Below are 18,859 nucleotides of genomic sequence, written 5' to 3'. Positions count from 1 at the left end.
AGCGGACTGCTGTTGTTGTGTCACCCGTGTCTCGAAACCTACTCTACCGATTGTAAAGTAAATCCAATGATAATTGGTTATTTCACCAGGAAAAGGTCAGTATGAACGAAGGAAAGCCTCAAAACATAATGGCGGAATCTAATAACCTTAACGGCTCGCAGCGAAGACGGTCAGCACGGTTGAGTTCTCCTCCTCAGGTTAACGTAAAAACTGACAACAAAATGGCGCTAGCCTCTGCTGCTGTTAAACGCTCCATCACTGTGAGGAAAATAGCACCCAGAAAAACAGTCGCACCGTCAGAGCACAACAAGGAGAACACACCGAGACAGGTGGTGTCGGAAGGCAACCAGCAGAAGAAGCTGAAAATCTCCACCCCAGGACCTGTCCCTGGCCATGGGGGCTCCTCCTCGGCCAAGAAGAAGAAGGCCGCTATGCCCTCACCGATCCTCCCCTCCTCGCCGCCCCCTACTCTTCCTCGGCCGGCAGCGGATCCAGAGGAGGCGGTGTGGTCGCAGAAAGTGCGCCGGTCCTACAGCAGGCTCAGCGACAAGTCATTCAACAGCCCCGACTCCCGGGACAACTTGTTCGGCTTTGAGAAGCTGAAAACCCCCGAGGTGTTCACGAGAGTCGTGCGATCCAAGACAGGACTGGAGGTGTCTGGGTCCTTGTCTGGTCTGAACTCATTCACATCTTTGCTTGAGGCGGAAGACTGTGGTTCAGCTTTCCCCGAGCCGGACCCAAACATCCCTGGTGTGGTTATGGTGAAGGAGAAGAGGAGGAGGAAGAAGGTCCAGCAAATGGACGACACAGAGCTGGACGCAATGGCTGCCAAGATGAACGCAGAGTTTGATGAGGCAGAGGTGTTTGAGTTGGTCGTGGAGTAAATGTTGTGACTGAAAGACTGAAGGAATCTCTTACAGCATGTTATTTTCATCACTGACTCTGGCAGGACTACACTTACCTGTGTGCTTCATACTCCAAACGTTTTTGTATATTTCCAGCTCTCTATATTGTAAATGTTGATTCTTTAAAGTTTCATATGTTTGGCTGTTCATTTAAATGCTCTTTTTAAGGTTGTTTATGTCATTATGTGGTGGTATAATGGCTTAGTATTGTCACATGTGAGAATTGCTTTGATTTCATCAGTAGTTAGACAAGTAAAACCTAAAGCATGTTATTTGTTTTGGTTATTATTGAAACATTTATACAGGTTTTGTTTCATGTGATCAGATATCATATATTTGTCATGTTAAAGGTCCAACTTGGAATGACAAAACTGCATTTTATAAGTTTTTAAATGGGCTTTAATAGGCTTAATTTTTTGTCACAAACTGGTTGATTGTGTACATGATACATAAAGGAAAATATGTGACAGTTTAACATGAATTGTAATGTGGAGGCTGTTGTAAACTTTTGCAGAATGGTAGGATCTGAGAGCTATAAAAGGATTGTTTTCTATCAGAAGGAAATTGACTACACTGAATTGGCATTTTCTTTTTCTTCATTGTTTACAATATTTTAATCATCAAAAAACAGCAGAAAGGTGGGCAGCAGTTCAGAGCTCTGTAACCGGGATACTACCATTAAATAATGTTTTATCCCCACATTTAATTAAGTCTATGCTACATCTGTCCTTTCCTAAACATAGACATTTTTTTGCCTTCTTGTAAATGTAAATAAGTACTTTAACCAATTAAATCACCAGAATTTCCAGTAGACTTAGAGTTTCTTTCAGTCACAGTATTGTCTGTTTTACAGAAATCCTTTATTCTGCCAAAACAGCACATTTTGACATTTTGTCAATGTTTTCAGCGATTGTTTTGCCAATTTTAATTAAACCGCAAATGGCGTGCACATTTGCAGCACTTAAAATGACATGCAGTGTTTGTAAAAAAGGAGCCAAAAACAGCCAATTTTCTGCTCAATCAGGGCTCAGCAACATCACCATCTGAGTGGAAGGTCGATCTTGCCGAAGTGTTGTGACATTTAAGCAAAATCTGAAGTTATGTCCAAGCTTACACAATGACACACGTTAAGAAACAATCCCATTAGAAATCTGCTTATATAATCAGTCAATACTATTCTGAGCTATAAAATGTGACTGTTTGATACGTACAGCTGAAGTCTGACTGACATGTTAACCTGCACAGGACTTAATAAGTTACTAGCCAAGCATGTTGGCTAACAACACATTCCTATACTCAGCGTTGGTCTCTAATGATTATGATGAGGCAGAGCGAAAGAGTGAGTGGGCGATCAGTCTGGATTTAATGAGAACGCTGGACAGGTAAAACGTTTTCCCCTTGAGTCTCTTAAAGGTGTAAGTGGATGTGTTGCATAATTTGCACTAACAAGGGGGGGGATGTTATCCACCCGCATGCCTCTAACAGTGCAGCCTTCTGTCTCTGACAAACTGTATGGATTCTTGGTTTGTTTGGCTTTAGATGACACAGAATTTAAATGGTTTTTGCAGCTGATGCACAGACAGGGAAATCTGAATAATTGACTGGAAAGACACAGCAAGTACAGATGCTTCTGTTCAGGGCACAAGAGGCCACCGAGATGATGTGAAGCATGTGGTACGGTTCACGTAGTCACCAGATCTCAACCCAACTGGATACCCAACCGACGTGACAGACAGCAGTCGCCACCACCATCATCAAAACACCAAATGAGACAATATCTGTTAGAAGAATGGTGTTAATCCCTCATAAAGAGACTCAGAGAGTCTACGTCAAGGAACACTGGAGCTGATCTGGATGACACTGTCGTTTTTTTCCTTTAATTCATCATCCGACTGTGTAACCAGCTGCTTGCAGGTCCAAATGGGTTCTGGTAGTTTGATTCATTATTTGTTCATAAAACAAACATGGTCATCAAGGTTCTTCTGAGAATTTCAACACTACAGAACAAAATTATATGATTTCTATTCAAGAGTAGACACTCAGACTTGTACTCTTCTTCTGACTTAAGTCATAACTATTTAGACTCATTTACACAGGACAAGTTCTTGCAGGGTTCAGACAACATTTAACATTTGAGAAGTTTGGCTTCTTTTGTTAAATAAACAAACAAAGTAATAAACAAAGTAAGCTGTGTGTGTGTGGGGGGGGGGAGTAATGTTTTTACCATTAAAAGAGTCACAGCTGAGACACTTTAATGTTCATGCTGGTGTGGAAGTTTATTTATGTCCGTCTGTGTTCAGTAAGTCACTTATCATGATACTGTGTAAGCCAGGATGCTCTTTACTTGAGCCCTTATAATCATCGCTGTTGTTCAGCTTCCCCATTAAAATACAGACAGAACTCCCACAGCTTTCTCAGCAACATGATATCAGGCGGAATCGTGATAAATAAACCCTGACGGTCTTTATTTTTTAAATTTAAAGAAGCGATCCACAGTATCGCAGAGGATGCTGACAATATATCTTCGCCTGTTATACCCACCTTGAAAAACACATCTCTGAATAAGCTATGAAGTCGGTTGTTTACATCTGCTGAGAGCACGCACACACACTCAGACACATAGAGAGATAATGAGTGTGTGTGTGTGTGTGTAGCAGCGAGCGAGTAAATCCACAATTTGCTCACGCATTTTAGGGTGTGCAAAGCGTGCTCTGTTTTCTTCCTCAGGTGCCATTTCATGTTCATACCCTTCATTTGGCATTTCAGCTCCCTGGGAGAGGAGACTCTTTTTTTTTTTTTTTTTGGCAGAGCACAACACATGGTGGCTTTTTGTATATTTTTAACAAGGTATTCATGTCTGCTTGTCACTACGACTGAAAGTTACAAACAGAGTGAAGCAGGAGGGTGTTTTGTGAGCTGTCACTGCCAGAAACAGTTATTGATTTACAACAATGCTGCTGCTGCTGCTGCTGCTTCTGCTGGCTTTTTATTTTTTGCTTTTGAGTATGCTGATTTTTGGGAGGTTGGATATTTTACACTCATATTCATGTGTTTTTTTTTCACCCCTCTCTCCTCTGCTTTTTCCTCTCTTTTCTACCCCCCCCCTCCCTTCCCTTTCCCTCCCTCCCCACATTTCACTCACGGCAGTTGTCGCTGGTTCAGCTTGACTGCTTCGTTAGGGCTCATCATTTGCATTCAGATTAATTATCTAATTACCGACAAATGTCCGGCGGCCACCCCACACTCCGGCTCGTCAGCTCTCAGCCTGTAATTATTTTAATCATTTACTTTCATCTGGAGCGTTCCTGCCATACTCCTGTGTTTAGAGGCCATTCTTAATTACCCTGCCAAGACACTCTTTTCATGAGAGGGAGGGAGGAGAGGGAGGAGAGGGGTTGGTTTGAGGGAGAAGAGAGCAATTGGGTGAGGGAACATGTGTGTGTGTGTGTGTGTGTGTGTGTGTGTGTGTGTGTGTGTGTGTGTGTGTGTGAAGAGAAAGACCAATGGGGACATGATCCAGAGGCTTTGACAGCACAGAGGAAGCTCCCTTCTCTGCTGGATGCTCTTTCCTCTCTCTTCCTTTCTCTCTCCCTCTCCCTCTCCCTCCCTCTCTCTCTCTCTCTACGTACACCACCACCACCACCACCCCCCACCCCCCCCAACCAACTTCCTCATCTCTCCTCTCACCCACCCCTCACCCCCTCCTCCACGCCCCGCTTCCCCCGTTATACTTCCTCCCTTTTTTCCCTTTATCGCAAGCACACACAGGAATCGCCCGTGGGCTTCAGTGCTCTGACTGCTAATACACTTACACACACACACACACACACACAGAAACAGGCAGACAAGAGAGTCATGCGCCCTGTTTGTGGCACTCATCAGGATGCACACATCTTTCCACTATCTGCCTGGAAAATCTATACTCCTCTCTCAGCTCGCCTGTCTGTTTCTGTCTCTTTCTCTGTCTCCCACCATCCGTCCATCCGTCAGACCTGCATGGCTGCGCACTCACACGCGTCTATCTGCCGCCTCTTCGTCCTCTTCTCATCCCAGTGTTTGGACAGCCTCGCGTCAGGCCTGCTGCTCCCTGTCCTCGGTGAGGGGACGACGGGTCATCTGTCTCTCCTCCTCCTCCTCCTCCTCCTCCTCCTCCTCCTCCTCCTCCCGTGTGACCGCTCCATAATGATGCTCTCACTCAAGCCTTAAGCCACTCTCCCCTCTCTCTCTCTCTCTCCCTCTCTCTCTCTCTCTCTCTCTCTCCCTGACTGCTCTTGTTAAGAAAAGTGAGGGAGAATGAGAGTGAGAGAGAGAGATACAAGCTCTGTAATTGGGCTCTTGAATATTTAAGTCACTGGGGATGAAAGTTTAATGAAAAGATGATTATCTACCAGTTTATCACACCACTGTTTCATATTTCATTTTCATATTCTCGTTCCGAGCCGCAGTGTCCGTTTTGGCAGCTGTGAATACAGAGTTTATGATCCAGCGTGTGTTGGAAAGTCCTAGAAGATGTGAAGAGGCAGACATGTTGAGGTCATGATACATAGGAGACACTTTAAGGAGATGAAGAAGGGACATTTAGTCAACACTTGGGTCCGAGAGTCTTTATTTCTCACTTTATGTGGGATTTTGTGTCATTTACCATCAGTTATTTCTGCTAAAAGTCTCTCACTAACATTATGGTTGTCGGTTTTTGGCAAACACTGAGTTTTGATCCAGCGCTTGTTTGAAAATACTGAGCAAAAAGAGGAAAAGATGCACAGAAGAGAGATATGTTTTCTATGATACAGATAAGGTGCTGAAGAGAAACACTTTGGACCAAATTTCCTTCATTTCTTGTCTTGTTTTAGGTTGATTTGCTCATATTAATCTTTTTTTGTTGTTGTTTCGTTGAACCATGTCGTTCACATACAGTGTCCCATGAATTATCGTCATGAGGCTATTCTTGTTGTTGGGTGCATCGTCCATTTTGGCTGCTGGCTGACTGAGTTATGATCCAGGGAGTGTTGGAAAATACTGAACAAAAAGAGGAAAAGATGCAAGGAGGAGAAATGTTAAGGCCCAGATACAGAGGAGACACTTTTGTCAACACTTAAGGCCAAAAAGTGTGTTTAATTTCTCACTTTTTTTGTGTTATTTAGGTTGATTTGGTCACATTAATCATCTTATTTTTCTCCTAAGAGCAATGTTTCTCCCACATTTACTGTCCCATAAATAACTTTCATGAGGCTGGATCCTTGCTCCTTGCTGCATTGTACATTTTGGCCGTTATAATCCGGTGCATGGTGGGAAAAAAATACTGAGCAAAAATGCAAAAAGATGCATGGAAGAGAAATGTTAAGGCCACAATACAGGGGAGACACATTAAGAAGATACAAAGGCAAAACTTAGGACCAAGAGCGTCTTTAATTTCTCTGTTTTTTGTTGTCACGTTAACCATATTTTCTGCTGCTAAGAGAAATGTCACTCACACACATTGTCACATATATATCGTTGTACTTTTTTTTGGCAGCTGAGTTATAATCCAGTGTGTGTTGCTGAAGTTTGTGTAAAAGGGGGAAAGATCTCAAGAAGTTTGTCAAGGCAGTTACACAGAGCAGACACAAAACTATGCGCTGAATGCTAAAATATACATAGTGTATACACAGTGATAAAGTCAGTGAATCTGTCTAACATCAGCTACCATAATCTACTGGTCATACCAGACCAAGTAAGTAAGTTTTATTGGTCACAAATTCAACATTTCATTTGTAAGAGGAAGAAGTTATTTCTTCTTTCAAAGGTCACAGTCTCACTTTGTCAACACTTAAGACCAAACGTGTTCCATTTATCATTATTTCACACTTTCTTTGTGTTGTTTAGGTCGACTTGGTGATGACACACTGACCATCATTTATTTCCTGTAAGAGCAATGCTTTTCACACACAGATGTTGTTGATTTTTAGAAAACACAAACGCCAATGCCACTAAAAGAGGAGCATGGAGTATTTTGCCCTTTTTATTTATTCACTTAACTCTTCATTTATACTGTAAATTATTTTCCCCATCATGAAGCCTAAATGGCGTTTCAAAGCCTTCTGCACACAGCAGTACTTGATGTACTCACATGTAAACATACGGAGACTAAAAATACCAGAATCAACTTATAAAATAGCCATAAAGAAGCAGACTGTAACCTCCACAGAGTACATGACCTCAGTGTCCATTAATTGACATCAAGAGCACATGTGCACACCATTGGTTAAGTTTTCCATTTTTGTGGTATAAATGTGACCTTTTACTGCCTTCTTTGCATCTAAAAACAGGGTTAGGCACTAAAAGTCTCAGTTCAGACATTAATTAAGGGATAAATTCAGTGCCAACACTTTGGTTTAAAGCATCAGACCATAAGTTAAGTCACTGATTTCATCCCAGTCTGTTGGTTGTGTGTCACCTCCATTAACACAGTTCGATAAAAAAAAAAAAAAAAAAAAAGCACAAGGACACTCTTTCCTTTATTTAATCGTGTGGGACAAACAGACGGCTGTTTGTTATTCATTCTCATTATTCATAATGGTGAGGACATTAATCCCTTTTTGCTTGAAGATGGTGTGAAAAAGCAGCGTTGTGCCGCTCTGATGTGCAGCACTTTTCGCCAAACCCCAGTGGAATAACAGGGACTGCGGAGTTTTGAGGGGGATTATGTCGCGGACCCACACATAGCCTCAGGCCACAGTTTGGAAAGGGGGACACAGTTTGGACGGCAGAGATTAGAGACCAAGGTACGGCGCAAAGAGGCCATTTCCAGGCAAAGACAGCCTGCGTGGGTCAACGCAGGGGACGGCCATCTTCTCTGATTATTCTGAACGCATGAAAGATGAGAGGTGATGCTTCCAGAAGAGGCCACGTGACACAAGATTACTTTGTGAATTTAGGTGCCGTACGATTTGCATTCTTTGCGTTATTTGATTAATTTTTTTTTTTTGTTGTTGGCAAAGTTGCTGCATTATTAAACAGCCCCCGCTTCATCTGCAGACCCCCATATGTTGATGTCTGCGCTTCAAAAACCTGAAATCCAATAACCTGTATGAAAGACGCCTCTGGGGAGCAAAGTGAGACGGAGTTAAGGAGTGTGTTAACCCGGCCTTATGAGTTACTTGGCATTCATTTAGCCCCATAAAACTCCCCAAAAAATGTGGGATCTGCATCGTTCTCGCTGCTTATCAGTTTAATCCACAATTTCACGGCGCAGAGGCGGGGACGACCCGGGCCGCTTGTCGCTTTTGTGGACAGGGTGTCACCGTTTAGCCCCATCTCCGCGGCTTTGGGAGTGGGAGGGAAACCTGGGAGACCAGCTCCATCTCTGGGTTCGGGGTGGGAGGGAGGAGAGAAAAGAAAAAGCGCAAGTTAAATGGAAGTGACAATCTGCAAACATTCCTGCCGGCAGCTGCGGAGCATTCTCCATAGTTCACCACCCTCTGCACGGTCACCGGGGCCCCCCCTGCGACCCCCCGTGCCTGGCACACGCACCTGCCGCTCCCAGCCGTGCTTTCACCGACAGCCAGATAATCTATGGGCGGGTCCCGGCCGGGGCTCCCCTCAATGTGCTCTTGAGAAAACCCCTTATGCGTGAAAAAGGCCCCTTTCTCCGTCTTTTGTCCAACACAGTTTTATGGGACAATATTGGGCATTATGAGGTTTGGGGGATTTTCCACGGGACTCCATAGAAGGGTATAATCCTTTCAGGCACGGGACGAATAAAAAAGTTTTAACCTGCTGTTTTCATATTTATTAGCTGGTTATAGCAGACGAGGCAGCTGAACCATCAGCACACAGCCCTCCTCCTCCTCCTCCTCCTCCTCCTCCTCACACACAGGCTTCAAGTCCTGGAATCAAACACACGTCTTGAGAGGGGCCCTCATAATGGACCTGATTGCTTTAACTGAATTAGCCAACAGAGTCAAGTGGGTGACTGACACTCGGGTCATGGAGGCCTTTAAGTGTGTGTGTGTTTTCTGTTTCAGTCAACAGGTTGTTACAACACATTATTAGATGTTTTGGTTAATAAAAATGTTCACTTTAGAGCGACATGAACAATTAGATTTTCTAAGTCTGTTGTTGATGAGACTGTGACTTATTTAAATCCAGTGACTGGGCTCTGCAGGACTGAGCAAAATAATGCAAAAAATGATCATTAATAGTCGAATACAATAAGGAATTTAATTAAACAGGCTACATTTCCCTTCTGTGAAATTCATGTGGGAACTTTCTCCTTTCTCTTTGAATTAACACATTTCAGTTTTTTTCCCCCATTTGAACTTAATTTAACCAGATAGGCCTCTTGAGATCCAAATCTTCTTCTTCTGTTTTTTTCGGGAGAGTTTTTAGCCAAAGTACCGGCTTGATTATTACACACACAATATCGACATTAAAAAAAAAAAAGAAAAGAAAAAGACCAGGAATAAAGAAAAGAGCCATACAATTCAAGCAAATCATTTAAAGTAACTAGTGTCTGTGAGTTATTTTGGAGTTAATTCTGAGAAGATACAGAGAGAAGATAGAGCTCATTTTGCTTAAGTAAATGCTTTTAGTTCTTTTCAGAAATCTTTTTAACATTATAGTTGATTTTCTGATGATTTCCGGCGGTGATTTGTCCCCAAATGTTGACTATAAAATGCAAATCTATCTACTATCTATCTATCTATCTATCTATCTATCTATCTCCATGTGTTGTGTTGTTTCTCCTCTGTCGACAGGTCTTTCTATCCAGTTCATCATACTCAGGCCTCGGGGCCGCAGCCTCCCCACCACCCACCCTCACCCCCTCCCACTCCCTTCATCCCTCCCTACTCCTCTGCCTCTCCCTCTCTGTCCTCCCCACCACCAACCCCCTCTTTCTGTCAAAGCTGATTGTTTCCACGCCAGCAGAGTGCTGCGGGCGAACACACTGTCACACTGCATCAGGCAGAGGGAAGAAGGGGAGAGAGAGAGCATGATAGGGTATATATGTATATCTGTGTTCAAAAAGCTCCACACAACAGCCAGAGCCGAGGCTGCAGCAGGGATCCCCAAAACTTTTTTTTCATGTCAAGGGCATTCAAATACAAGACCACAGAGCTCAGATTCTGTCCTAAGGAATCTTAATCCGAAAGGACTCGTTTTTGATATAACTGTCTGAAGCTACTGTGGACAGGCCGCTAAATGTGACAGCAGGAAGAATTAAAGCTTTACACAGCTCCAAATATCAAGGACTTTGCTGTCATGACAGTGCAGAGGTGAGGTGGATCTCGGCAGGTGACACTATCTTATGGTTTTTGATCGGTGTGCGCCGATAACAAAGGAAGAAGTGAGGAAAAGATGATGTAGAGAAGCACTGTTGAACGTTATCACAGTATTGCGTCGGTGCAATACTGTGATAACGATTTTTTTTGGTCACAAATGTATCGCTAGTCGTGCAAAGCTGCAAAGTACACAAGTTACTATTAACAATCAGCAACAACATAGCGACGTGTACGTTTACAGTTTACAACGGTACATTTAGTTTGAGTAAATAATCCAGCAGTAATAAGAAAAACAACTCAAAACCACCTAAATCAACTCACCCATGTGTACAGTTATAACCCAGCGCTGTGTACAGGATATTTAAATTTAAGTGTTCTTCAAGTGTTTTTTCTTTCTTTTTCGAGGAACTTGAGAAAAACGAAAGTCTGTCAAACTAGAAATAATCTCTGGGATAAATAACGCCACGAAGTTGTCACAAATGTGTCATTTCTTTATTTCTTTAAGCAAGTTGAGACTCAAAATACATGAATAATCTGTGGAAACCGGTATAAAGGGACGTAGGCCAACTAATGCAATACATGGACATGAAATTGCCTGCAAGATGCATAAATAAAGTCTGTGAGCACGACGATAACAATAAAGTTGTCACTAATTTCTTTCTTTCTTTCTTTCTCAAAAATGTCTGCATAATCTGAGGAAATGGTAGAAAGAAAGGTATGCTGACCAAAACTACTAAACAATCTATTCAACTAACTATAATTATAAAACAGTCATTCTCATGCATTTTATCAGTGTTTGTTTGTTTTTTGGTGCGTGACCCCTTCAAACGAAGCCATGTGTACTTGCTGGCTGGTCGCTGCACATTCAGTCTACAGGTTGCAACCAGTCTCAGTTTCATGTGGATATTTTTTTCCCAAGAAAATAAAGCAAAGATTAGAGAAATGTCTGTTTTGTGTAATAGAATAGAAAAGAAATCTGTTTTTTCTGCTTTCCTATCCTGTCAATCACCTCATGACCCCTCTGATTTATCTCTGCATTGTATCATTCAACATGCAGTGAAAGACTATCTTCCCAATGGGAACCCTTTCATGGATCCCAGGTGGTCCCGGGTTAAGTGCACCACTGCCGGATGATCCTGCCGCGTGCACACTGCTGCCCCCTGGCGTCACACCAGGTAAACAACAGCAGGTGACGGTCTGACACGCGTGTGACTGTGATGGAGTGTCTCCCCCTAGTGGACGCTTTCCACTGCTGTCACCCTCACAAAGAGGCTCGTGTGTGTCTTCTAGGTCAGAGCCGCATGTGTGTTGCGTGCATGAAGTGTGAAAAAACTGAATTTCTCACGGGGGATTTTAATACGTCCGCAGCACGAACATTTGCGGAAAGATTGTTTTTCTTCTTCTTCTTCTTCTTCTTCTTCTTGAAGTGTGAGAGCAGCGGAGTCAGGACACCGTTCGGGCAATCTGAGGTCAACCCAGAAACCCATGAAAGCATCTTAAAATGCTCCGTTAAGGACTTGTTCAGTATCCCTGTCCTGTCCCTGCATTTATAAAATAAAAAACACATTTCTCTGTTCTGCTGCGGTACAATGGGACCTAAAGTTAATCACAGCGGCCTTTAAAAGATGTTTTTTCAGTCATTTTCAGCCTGATTTTTACTTTTTAAGCTTTGTTTCTTAGAACTGGTGTTAAAGGGGCAGGTAATAAACAATTTCTTCTTTTCCCTGCTGCTTTTCAGTCATGGAATATGTGTTGTTTTGTTGCAGATTGCAGCTCATATTCAATCAATCAATCAGACAGATAGATTAGGCTGTTAGCTATAATGGCAGACTTAGTCATAAGCTGTATGTATCAGAGGAATTCAGGTAAATGTTGCTGTAAAACAAATGTCAACTTTCTGTTTTGGGAATAAAGATAGCTCCAAAAATAATAAAACAATGTCATCATTTCTTCAGAGATACTTTAGATAAAAGAAAATGTAAAAAACAACGTATAAGCAGAAGTATTATCAGTCATTGTCAGACATTGAAACGTAGGAATGTTGTGGTCTCATGTTGTTTGGAGGTGAAGAAGGTGAAGTGTATCACAAGACAGAAAAAACCCCCAAAAACAAACAACACATCTGACAACATACATGTTGTTTTCAGCCCGCAGCAGGAGTCCAGGAGGAAAGTGTTCACGGTGAGGGAGGTAGAGATCCTACACAGTTTACATCCTGAGTTTATTTGTCAAATGGATAGAAATATTATGGAGTCTTTCTCTTGGAAATGTCAGAACCACTTTCTAATAAGTAACCAATTTCTTTATTGTTGATTAATAAACAGAAATGCTTGATTTGGACACCGTCTTTGTCTTTTTAGCTCTTTAGTTCAGGGAGATCTGCTCATGGGACCGTTTGACCTCTGACCTTTTGGAAAAAGCTGGAAAAGAGCATCTGGATACAAATCCTTATGTTTATGTAAGTTTTAACAACAATTTGTTGCAGAAATGAACATCCATCATTAGGTACAGACGACTTACTAACTTTCGCTTATTAGAAAGTGAAAAACATGTGATCCTTATTATTAATTAGCTTTTAATTAATGACTCACTAGCCAGGAGAGACTTTTCACAGCGTACACACAGTGTATGTTTATGTTTATTCTCAAAGGGGGAATAGTTACTATGCCTTCCACAAGGGGATATTATAACACTGAAAGACCCTAAAACATTGTCATCTAAAAATACCTTTTTTCCTGAGGTGAAACTGATCAGGTACAACTTTCCCTCATTTATCTCAGTGTTTCATGAGCTTTTTTTTGGATGCATTTATAACCTCTCCTAACTACCCTGAAATCACGTCTCGGTGGTTTACTAAATCCATAAAAGGCCTGTTTGTTCCTCCTCGGTGTCCTTTTCTTTAGAGGTGGCTCCTTGTTCGTTGCCTACAAGTCAGCGTTCGGGTGTAAACATGTTATCCTCGCGCTGTGATGCCTCTCAAACATCCACCTTCAGCCAGCAAACAAGGGATCAATATGTAAATGCACTCAGACTTTTCTCCCGCGATGCCTGCGTCCAGGAGAGGCGATAAGCTTAGAAAATAAACGGGGAGTTAGTTAGGAGGCAGAGCCGGGGATTATCCCAAACTTGCCCCGGGGTTTGGCTCTCCTGCTCGCAACCGGACCGGCGTCTGTTCACCGCGGCTGGATAGGACCTGCAGGGCCCCGGGGCGCAGACTGAGAGGCCTCCCGGGAGGCGGAGGGGTGGGTGGGGGGGCCCACCACGACTCGCTCAGGATGGAGATTATAGGGTGGCAACGCGGCTGGTATCTCTCTGAACACACACACACACACACACACACACACACACTCACATGGAAAAGAGGTGAGAGGGTCTCGGAGCGCCCGCGGCTGCAGCCATGCCCGTGAAGATTGACGCTCGAGCCTCACACGGCTATCACACTCCCCGCAGAACACGCGCTCCCCAACCCCGTGTGATGAGCCGATACAAACCAACTTTGTTCAGCTGACAAAGAGGCAATTGTTAGCTGAAAGGTCGTTTGCCCAGGGGCTCCAGTACAGCAAGTACAGCTATAGAAGATAAAAAACTGCCCTTCTTTAGTCATATCTGCACTGAGGGGGCTTTGATAAACCTGCTCCTCGAAATCAAACATGCTGATCTGGAATGAAATGAAGGCTCCCGGCTCTTAAAAGTGTTTTTTATCAGACAACTCCTTGGACTTCCCCTCAGATTCGTCCATTACAAATGTGATTACAGGTCTTATGAATGTGAAAAACAAACAGGGACACAAAGAAATGCTCAGATATAAGATCATTTTATTATTATTATCTCTCTATATACACAGCATGATCTCAAATGGTATAAATCATCTCTGACAATGTCAAATCTACATGATATTTTATATATGTATGATATTTCTTTTTTTGGTACAGCAGGTGTTTTCTACGCACAAGTCAAGACAAAGAACAGCAAACACACACATATCATTTTTGATACAAACATCATATTAATCACACACATTAAAGTGTTCATCATCTCGTTGCTTTGACCAGAATACATCCTAAAGTCCTACATTTTGGTTTTGGTGGAGATACAGGGGTTGAGTCCGGTCTTCAGATGAGTCGGATACATTTATTGATGCTCTGGGTGGAACGCCAGTAAAGAAAATCAACAAAAACACAAGTTTTTGTGTCATTACAATCAACATGAGTGTGAAGCTTAAAAATGTCAGACAGGATGACGGGAGATTGTCTTTTTTTTAAAGGGGAAATGTCTTCAGGAAGGAAGCAAACAGAACAAAAATGTTTTTAACCACTTCCTGTTTCAGTTCCTCCTCCCTCTCTCTCTCTCTCTTTATGACTGGATGACAGCGGCAGTGGGCGTGGCGTTGGCCACGGCGGCGGCGGCGCCCATGCGCAGCAGCTCCTTCCTCTGCGTGAGGATGACGTCGAAGCTGGACTGCAAGCGGTTCTGCTGCTCCTGGATGCGGCTCTGCAGGGTGCGGACCCAGCGGATCAGCGCCAAGCGGCGGTACATGGTCAGCTGCACCTGGTGCTTCTCCATCTCCTGGGCCTTGAAGCGCTCGCGGTCTCGCAGCGTCCACACCGCGTCCATCAGCTCTGGCAGCTCGCCGTCTGAGTCTGAAGACCGATCATCGCGGTCTTGCTCTTCTGTTCCTTCCTCCAGAAGGTTTCCCAGGTTGCTTCCGGTCAGCGACTTGCGGCTGAAGCTTCTGCGTCCTCCAGCTGGTTCTCTGTTGGTGTTTCTGGTTGGGTCACTTTCCTGGGGGTTGGATTTTGGTTCCCCAACTCCGATGCGGTCCCAGCCTCCCATGAGCATCCCTTCGCCTCCACTGTCCATGTTGAGGGAGGACATGCTGCCGCCAGACCTCAAGCTGAACTCAGAGTCAGAGTCGCTGTTGCCCCATTCGTCATCGTCTTCCAGATCGTCTTCACCTTCCTCCTTTCCTCTGAAGCCCAAGCTGCTTTTCCTCTGCTGCTCCCTTTTCTCTCTCTGCTTCTCCTCATTGTGGCTCATCATCACCCTCCTCACCTCTTCCTCCATCCTGCCTTCCTCCGCTCCGTCAGGGGGGACTCGGCCGTAACCGTCGTCCCCGCTCTCGATCTCGGGCAGGGGCTCCAGGGTCCTCCAGCCGGGCCTGCGCGAGCGCGGTGACAGGAGCCCTGAGTTGTGGTGATACCCAGTTGACGGAGAGGAATTCGGGGGGTCGCGACCCAGCGGGCCCAGGTTGCGGGGACGCACCTGGTTTCGGTTCTCGTCTCCTCCCCCGTTGCCCGTGTAGCCCTCTTCATCTTTGCCCGACAGAAAGTTGAAGTTGCCGTCTTTCCTGTTTCGGAGCGAGGAAGAAGAGCCATTGTTGGAGCCCCCTTGCCCTCTGTAGGCCGAGTTCAGAGGTTGGTCCTGATGGTGAAGCATCACTGACTTTGACTGAGACTCACTGGAACGACAAGGGACAGAACATTAAAGCACTTAAAGAATTACACTTGTGTTTTACTACAAATGACTGATGCAGTACTGCCAAACATACTCAAATGCTCGGCAGCCAAAGGTTTAACATCATATTAGTACAACACAAAAATCATCTTGTATGTCTGCTTGTGTTAATACAAAATGAATCATTTAAGAAGTTTGGTTTGTTTTGTTAAATGAAAACAGGGTTTTTCTGTACCAGGTAATTTAGCACAAGTATCAAGTAACAAATTTTACCCCAAAAACAAAAGACATCTAGCAATCAAAAGCACAGAGAGTGTTTTTAAATCTCCTCTGAGTCATAACAGAAAACTCCTTTAATGCAACAAGCTACCAAATTAACACCAGCTCTGTTTTCCTGTTGTTTGTCTCCACGAGTTTGATTTCCAGACAAAACATAGCTTGTTAATTCAACAGTTCGATCTTGGATAGTGGCACTCCCCAGAAAACAAGCCACGCTTTCAACTGCGTCATCAGCCAACGATAAAAGAGCAATTCTGCAATTTGATTTTGAGGACAAATACGAGTCAAAACCAGCAGCTGCATAGAAGATACACAAACAAGTCAACAGGAGCCTAAAAAAAAACCCATCGTACACTTTGGAGAACGTTTGGCAGAAATGTAAAATATCTGTAGTTCGTTGGCTAAAAGGTTAAAAACAGGAAGAAATAAGAATAACATGACATGCACGCTTAAGCAACAATAAAACTGAGGAAAATTAAATCTAGTTCACCACCGCACCCCACCCCAAACACACACACACACACACACACACACACACACACACACACACTACTAGGTCGCACCAAACTCCTTGTTTATAACGTCTAGAACTACAGGCTGGTCGGCACACTCCACTTCTATTAGCATCAAATATTTACATGTCTCCTCAGAATGGAAATTTCTCTAATCCTGACTTCAGGCTGCTGTCAATCAATCCTCCTCTCTCCTCTCCTCTCCTGTGCACGCGCGTTCACGTGGTGCTGAAGGACAGCGACTGTGGCTTTTGTCGGGAGCGCGCGTGCAGCAGGCACATACTGATGCTTGACGATCACGAGGAGGAGGGGGAGAAAGAAAACCCGGATTATCCGTGTAAAATCAACACATTTATCGCTCCAGAGCTGTAAAATAAAGTACAATAACCTATAGTGTTGTCTGTTTGGGAATGAATGTCTATTATTATGCCTATCTGCATTTTACCCATTTAAAAACATCAGCACGCGATGGAAAAGAGAGAAAAATAATACCAAAACAGTCCTGCAGCAGGGCGGATGTGTCCTATCTGTACCAAAAGATGTCTGTCTTTGCACGGACGACGGCAGAAAACACAAAAAAGGCGACCAATGGCGCTCAGTGGCTGCATGTTAACGGCTTAGACATGAACATTAAAAAAAAAAAACACAAAAACACGACAGTTTTACATCCTAATCCATCTACAGCGAAACACTAAGGCTGGAAAAAGACTCGACATCTCCTCTTAAGGTGGTAAAATCAGACAAAAAAGCTGAAAAAACAGGAGTATTTCATGTACGTTGCGCGTTATGTAACGCTCACCCCATATCAGTGCTGTCTGCTCTCTATCCCTCCTCAGTAACAACAAGCTCAGACCTTCCTTTCATCGCCCACTTGCAGGTCGTGTAAGTCTAACGACTGACACAGACCGGCGGGAATGTATTTGCATGAGGTTCTGCTTTGTTCTTACCTTTCTGCTGGTTAGCTGTTCGGTGGAGAAGCTGGACACTGCGCCCTCCCAATTTGCTCCCCCCCCCTCCTCCTCCGACGACCCTCCTATGTGATGTTTATCTTCCTCTTCCTCTCTCCTCCTCCCATCCTCTCGCTGCCACTGTGGCGGACTGGCTGACTAATGACACTTCCTGAGCTGGGCTTGGGCTGCAGGAAAGGGGAATGAATAGAAACAATGTGAGGACAGACAGAGAGGGCTGTCGTGTAACTGTGGGGTTATTTTACTGTAATGTACGTTTGAATGTACAACAACAGCCACATGATGGCCTGGTGTTAACCCGAAGACATCCGGGGCTGTTGAAGTTCAGCCCTACAGCAAAAATCACATAACGTGTTTATGTGTTTATTGTATAATGACCACCAGAAGCAGTACAAACTGGGAAAAATGTGGTGGAAAAGTTAGTAACACTTTACTTTAACCCATTAAGCATCATAAAAAAGTACACAAACATTTAATAAATCATTTATAACGCAAGTGTAAATGTGTAAACGTGTAAATATTGTACATTATTAAACACGCAAAGTGTTTAATAATGTACAATATTTATATTTTATGTCATTATAACAGTGTTTTACTATATTGTCATTCATTATTTGTTTAAACAGCAGCCTCCACTTATGGACGCCCACAGGAGGAGTCACAGTTAATTATAGTTAGTCACTTAAATCTGCTTACAGCTACATTATAGTCTGTTGTAAACACTTTATATACTGCTTATAAATGCCTGGCTATGTATAGGTTACATAAAGGCATTTGAATGTGAAGCAGGTCCAAACTACGTGTTAAAATGCTGCTAAAACAATAGTTATGTATATATAACCTAGATGTTTAAAAAGCCAATCAACCTGTCCAGTTATCCAGTTGTAACCTTGGTTCTATGTTATGATGTCATTTGCATTTAATGTGAACTAGTAGATTTGAGCACTTGGTGGAGATTTATGTATTATATTATGTTTTATTTATCTTGTGTTCAAATCTGTATGTGACAAGACAAACATCCTCGTGGGAACTGTAAAGTTAAAGATCCCCTCAAGGCACTGATGTGTTTTAAAAATTACCAAATAAAAAATCCTCAACATCTACTCCTTCTACCACACTGAAATATCCAGAATCTTTAAATATGCAAATGTTGTTCATTAAGTTCCTAAGTTGCATATTGGACCATGACTGGCTTCCAAACTAGTTGCGACGTCACAAAATGATGCTCGTATGTACACGTGTTAAACTCAGACTTAAGATGAACACAGAAACTTCGTGAAAACAGACTTCTAGTGTCAAACTCTGCACAGTGAAGCAACAATAAGGAGATCTCGTTTATGAGTCGAGTGGACACGCAAACGACCAAAACCATGTTTACTAGGATTGTACTCATACTTATACTACTTATACTAAAAGTACAGCTTCTTTTTTGTTGTTCCTTGTTTTTATATGAAGTGATATAATATTTAGATATTTCCAGC

The 18,859-nt window shown here is 43.2% G+C and overlaps 2 protein-coding genes across 3 annotated transcripts; one reads left to right on the top strand and one right to left on the bottom strand.

The window, feature by feature from the left end:
- The first annotated feature begins 101 nt into the window (after positions 1-101).
- Positions 102-884, top strand: cdca5 (cell division cycle associated 5). Its single transcript, XM_070922390.1, has one exon. The coding sequence runs from the start codon at positions 102-104 to the stop codon at positions 882-884; it is 783 nt and encodes a 260-aa protein (XP_070778491.1).
- A 13,084-nt stretch (positions 885-13,968) lies between these two features.
- Positions 13,969-17,410, bottom strand: LOC139298999 (UPF0500 protein C1orf216 homolog). Of its 2 annotated transcripts, none has more exons than XM_070921837.1 (2): positions 17,358-17,410; positions 13,969-15,623 (listed from the first exon to the last, which is right to left on the bottom strand). In XM_070921837.1, the coding sequence occupies exon 2, from the start codon at positions 15,599-15,601 to the stop codon at positions 14,519-14,521; it is 1,083 nt and encodes a 360-aa protein (XP_070777938.1). In that variant the 5' UTR covers positions 15,602-15,623; positions 17,358-17,410; the 3' UTR covers positions 13,969-14,518. The 2 variants fall into 2 exon arrangements, with proteins under 2 accessions (XP_070777938.1, XP_070777937.1); XM_070921836.1 differs by lacking the exon at positions 17,358-17,410 and adding an exon at positions 17,210-17,297.
- Positions 17,411-18,859: the final 1,449 nt, after the last annotated feature.

This window comes from Enoplosus armatus, chromosome 16, assembly GCF_043641665.1.
Source record: "Enoplosus armatus isolate fEnoArm2 chromosome 16, fEnoArm2.hap1, whole genome shotgun sequence".
NCBI lineage: Eukaryota > Metazoa > Chordata > Actinopteri > Centrarchiformes > Enoplosidae > Enoplosus > Enoplosus armatus.
The sequence above is the reverse complement of the archived record's forward strand: the minus strand, read 5'-3'. Positions and strand labels throughout refer to the sequence as shown.

Coding starts and splice junctions, on each gene's coding strand:
- cdca5 (XM_070922390.1), top strand. CDS start 102: ATGAACGAAGGAAAGCCTCAAAACATAATGGCGGAATCTAATAACCTT.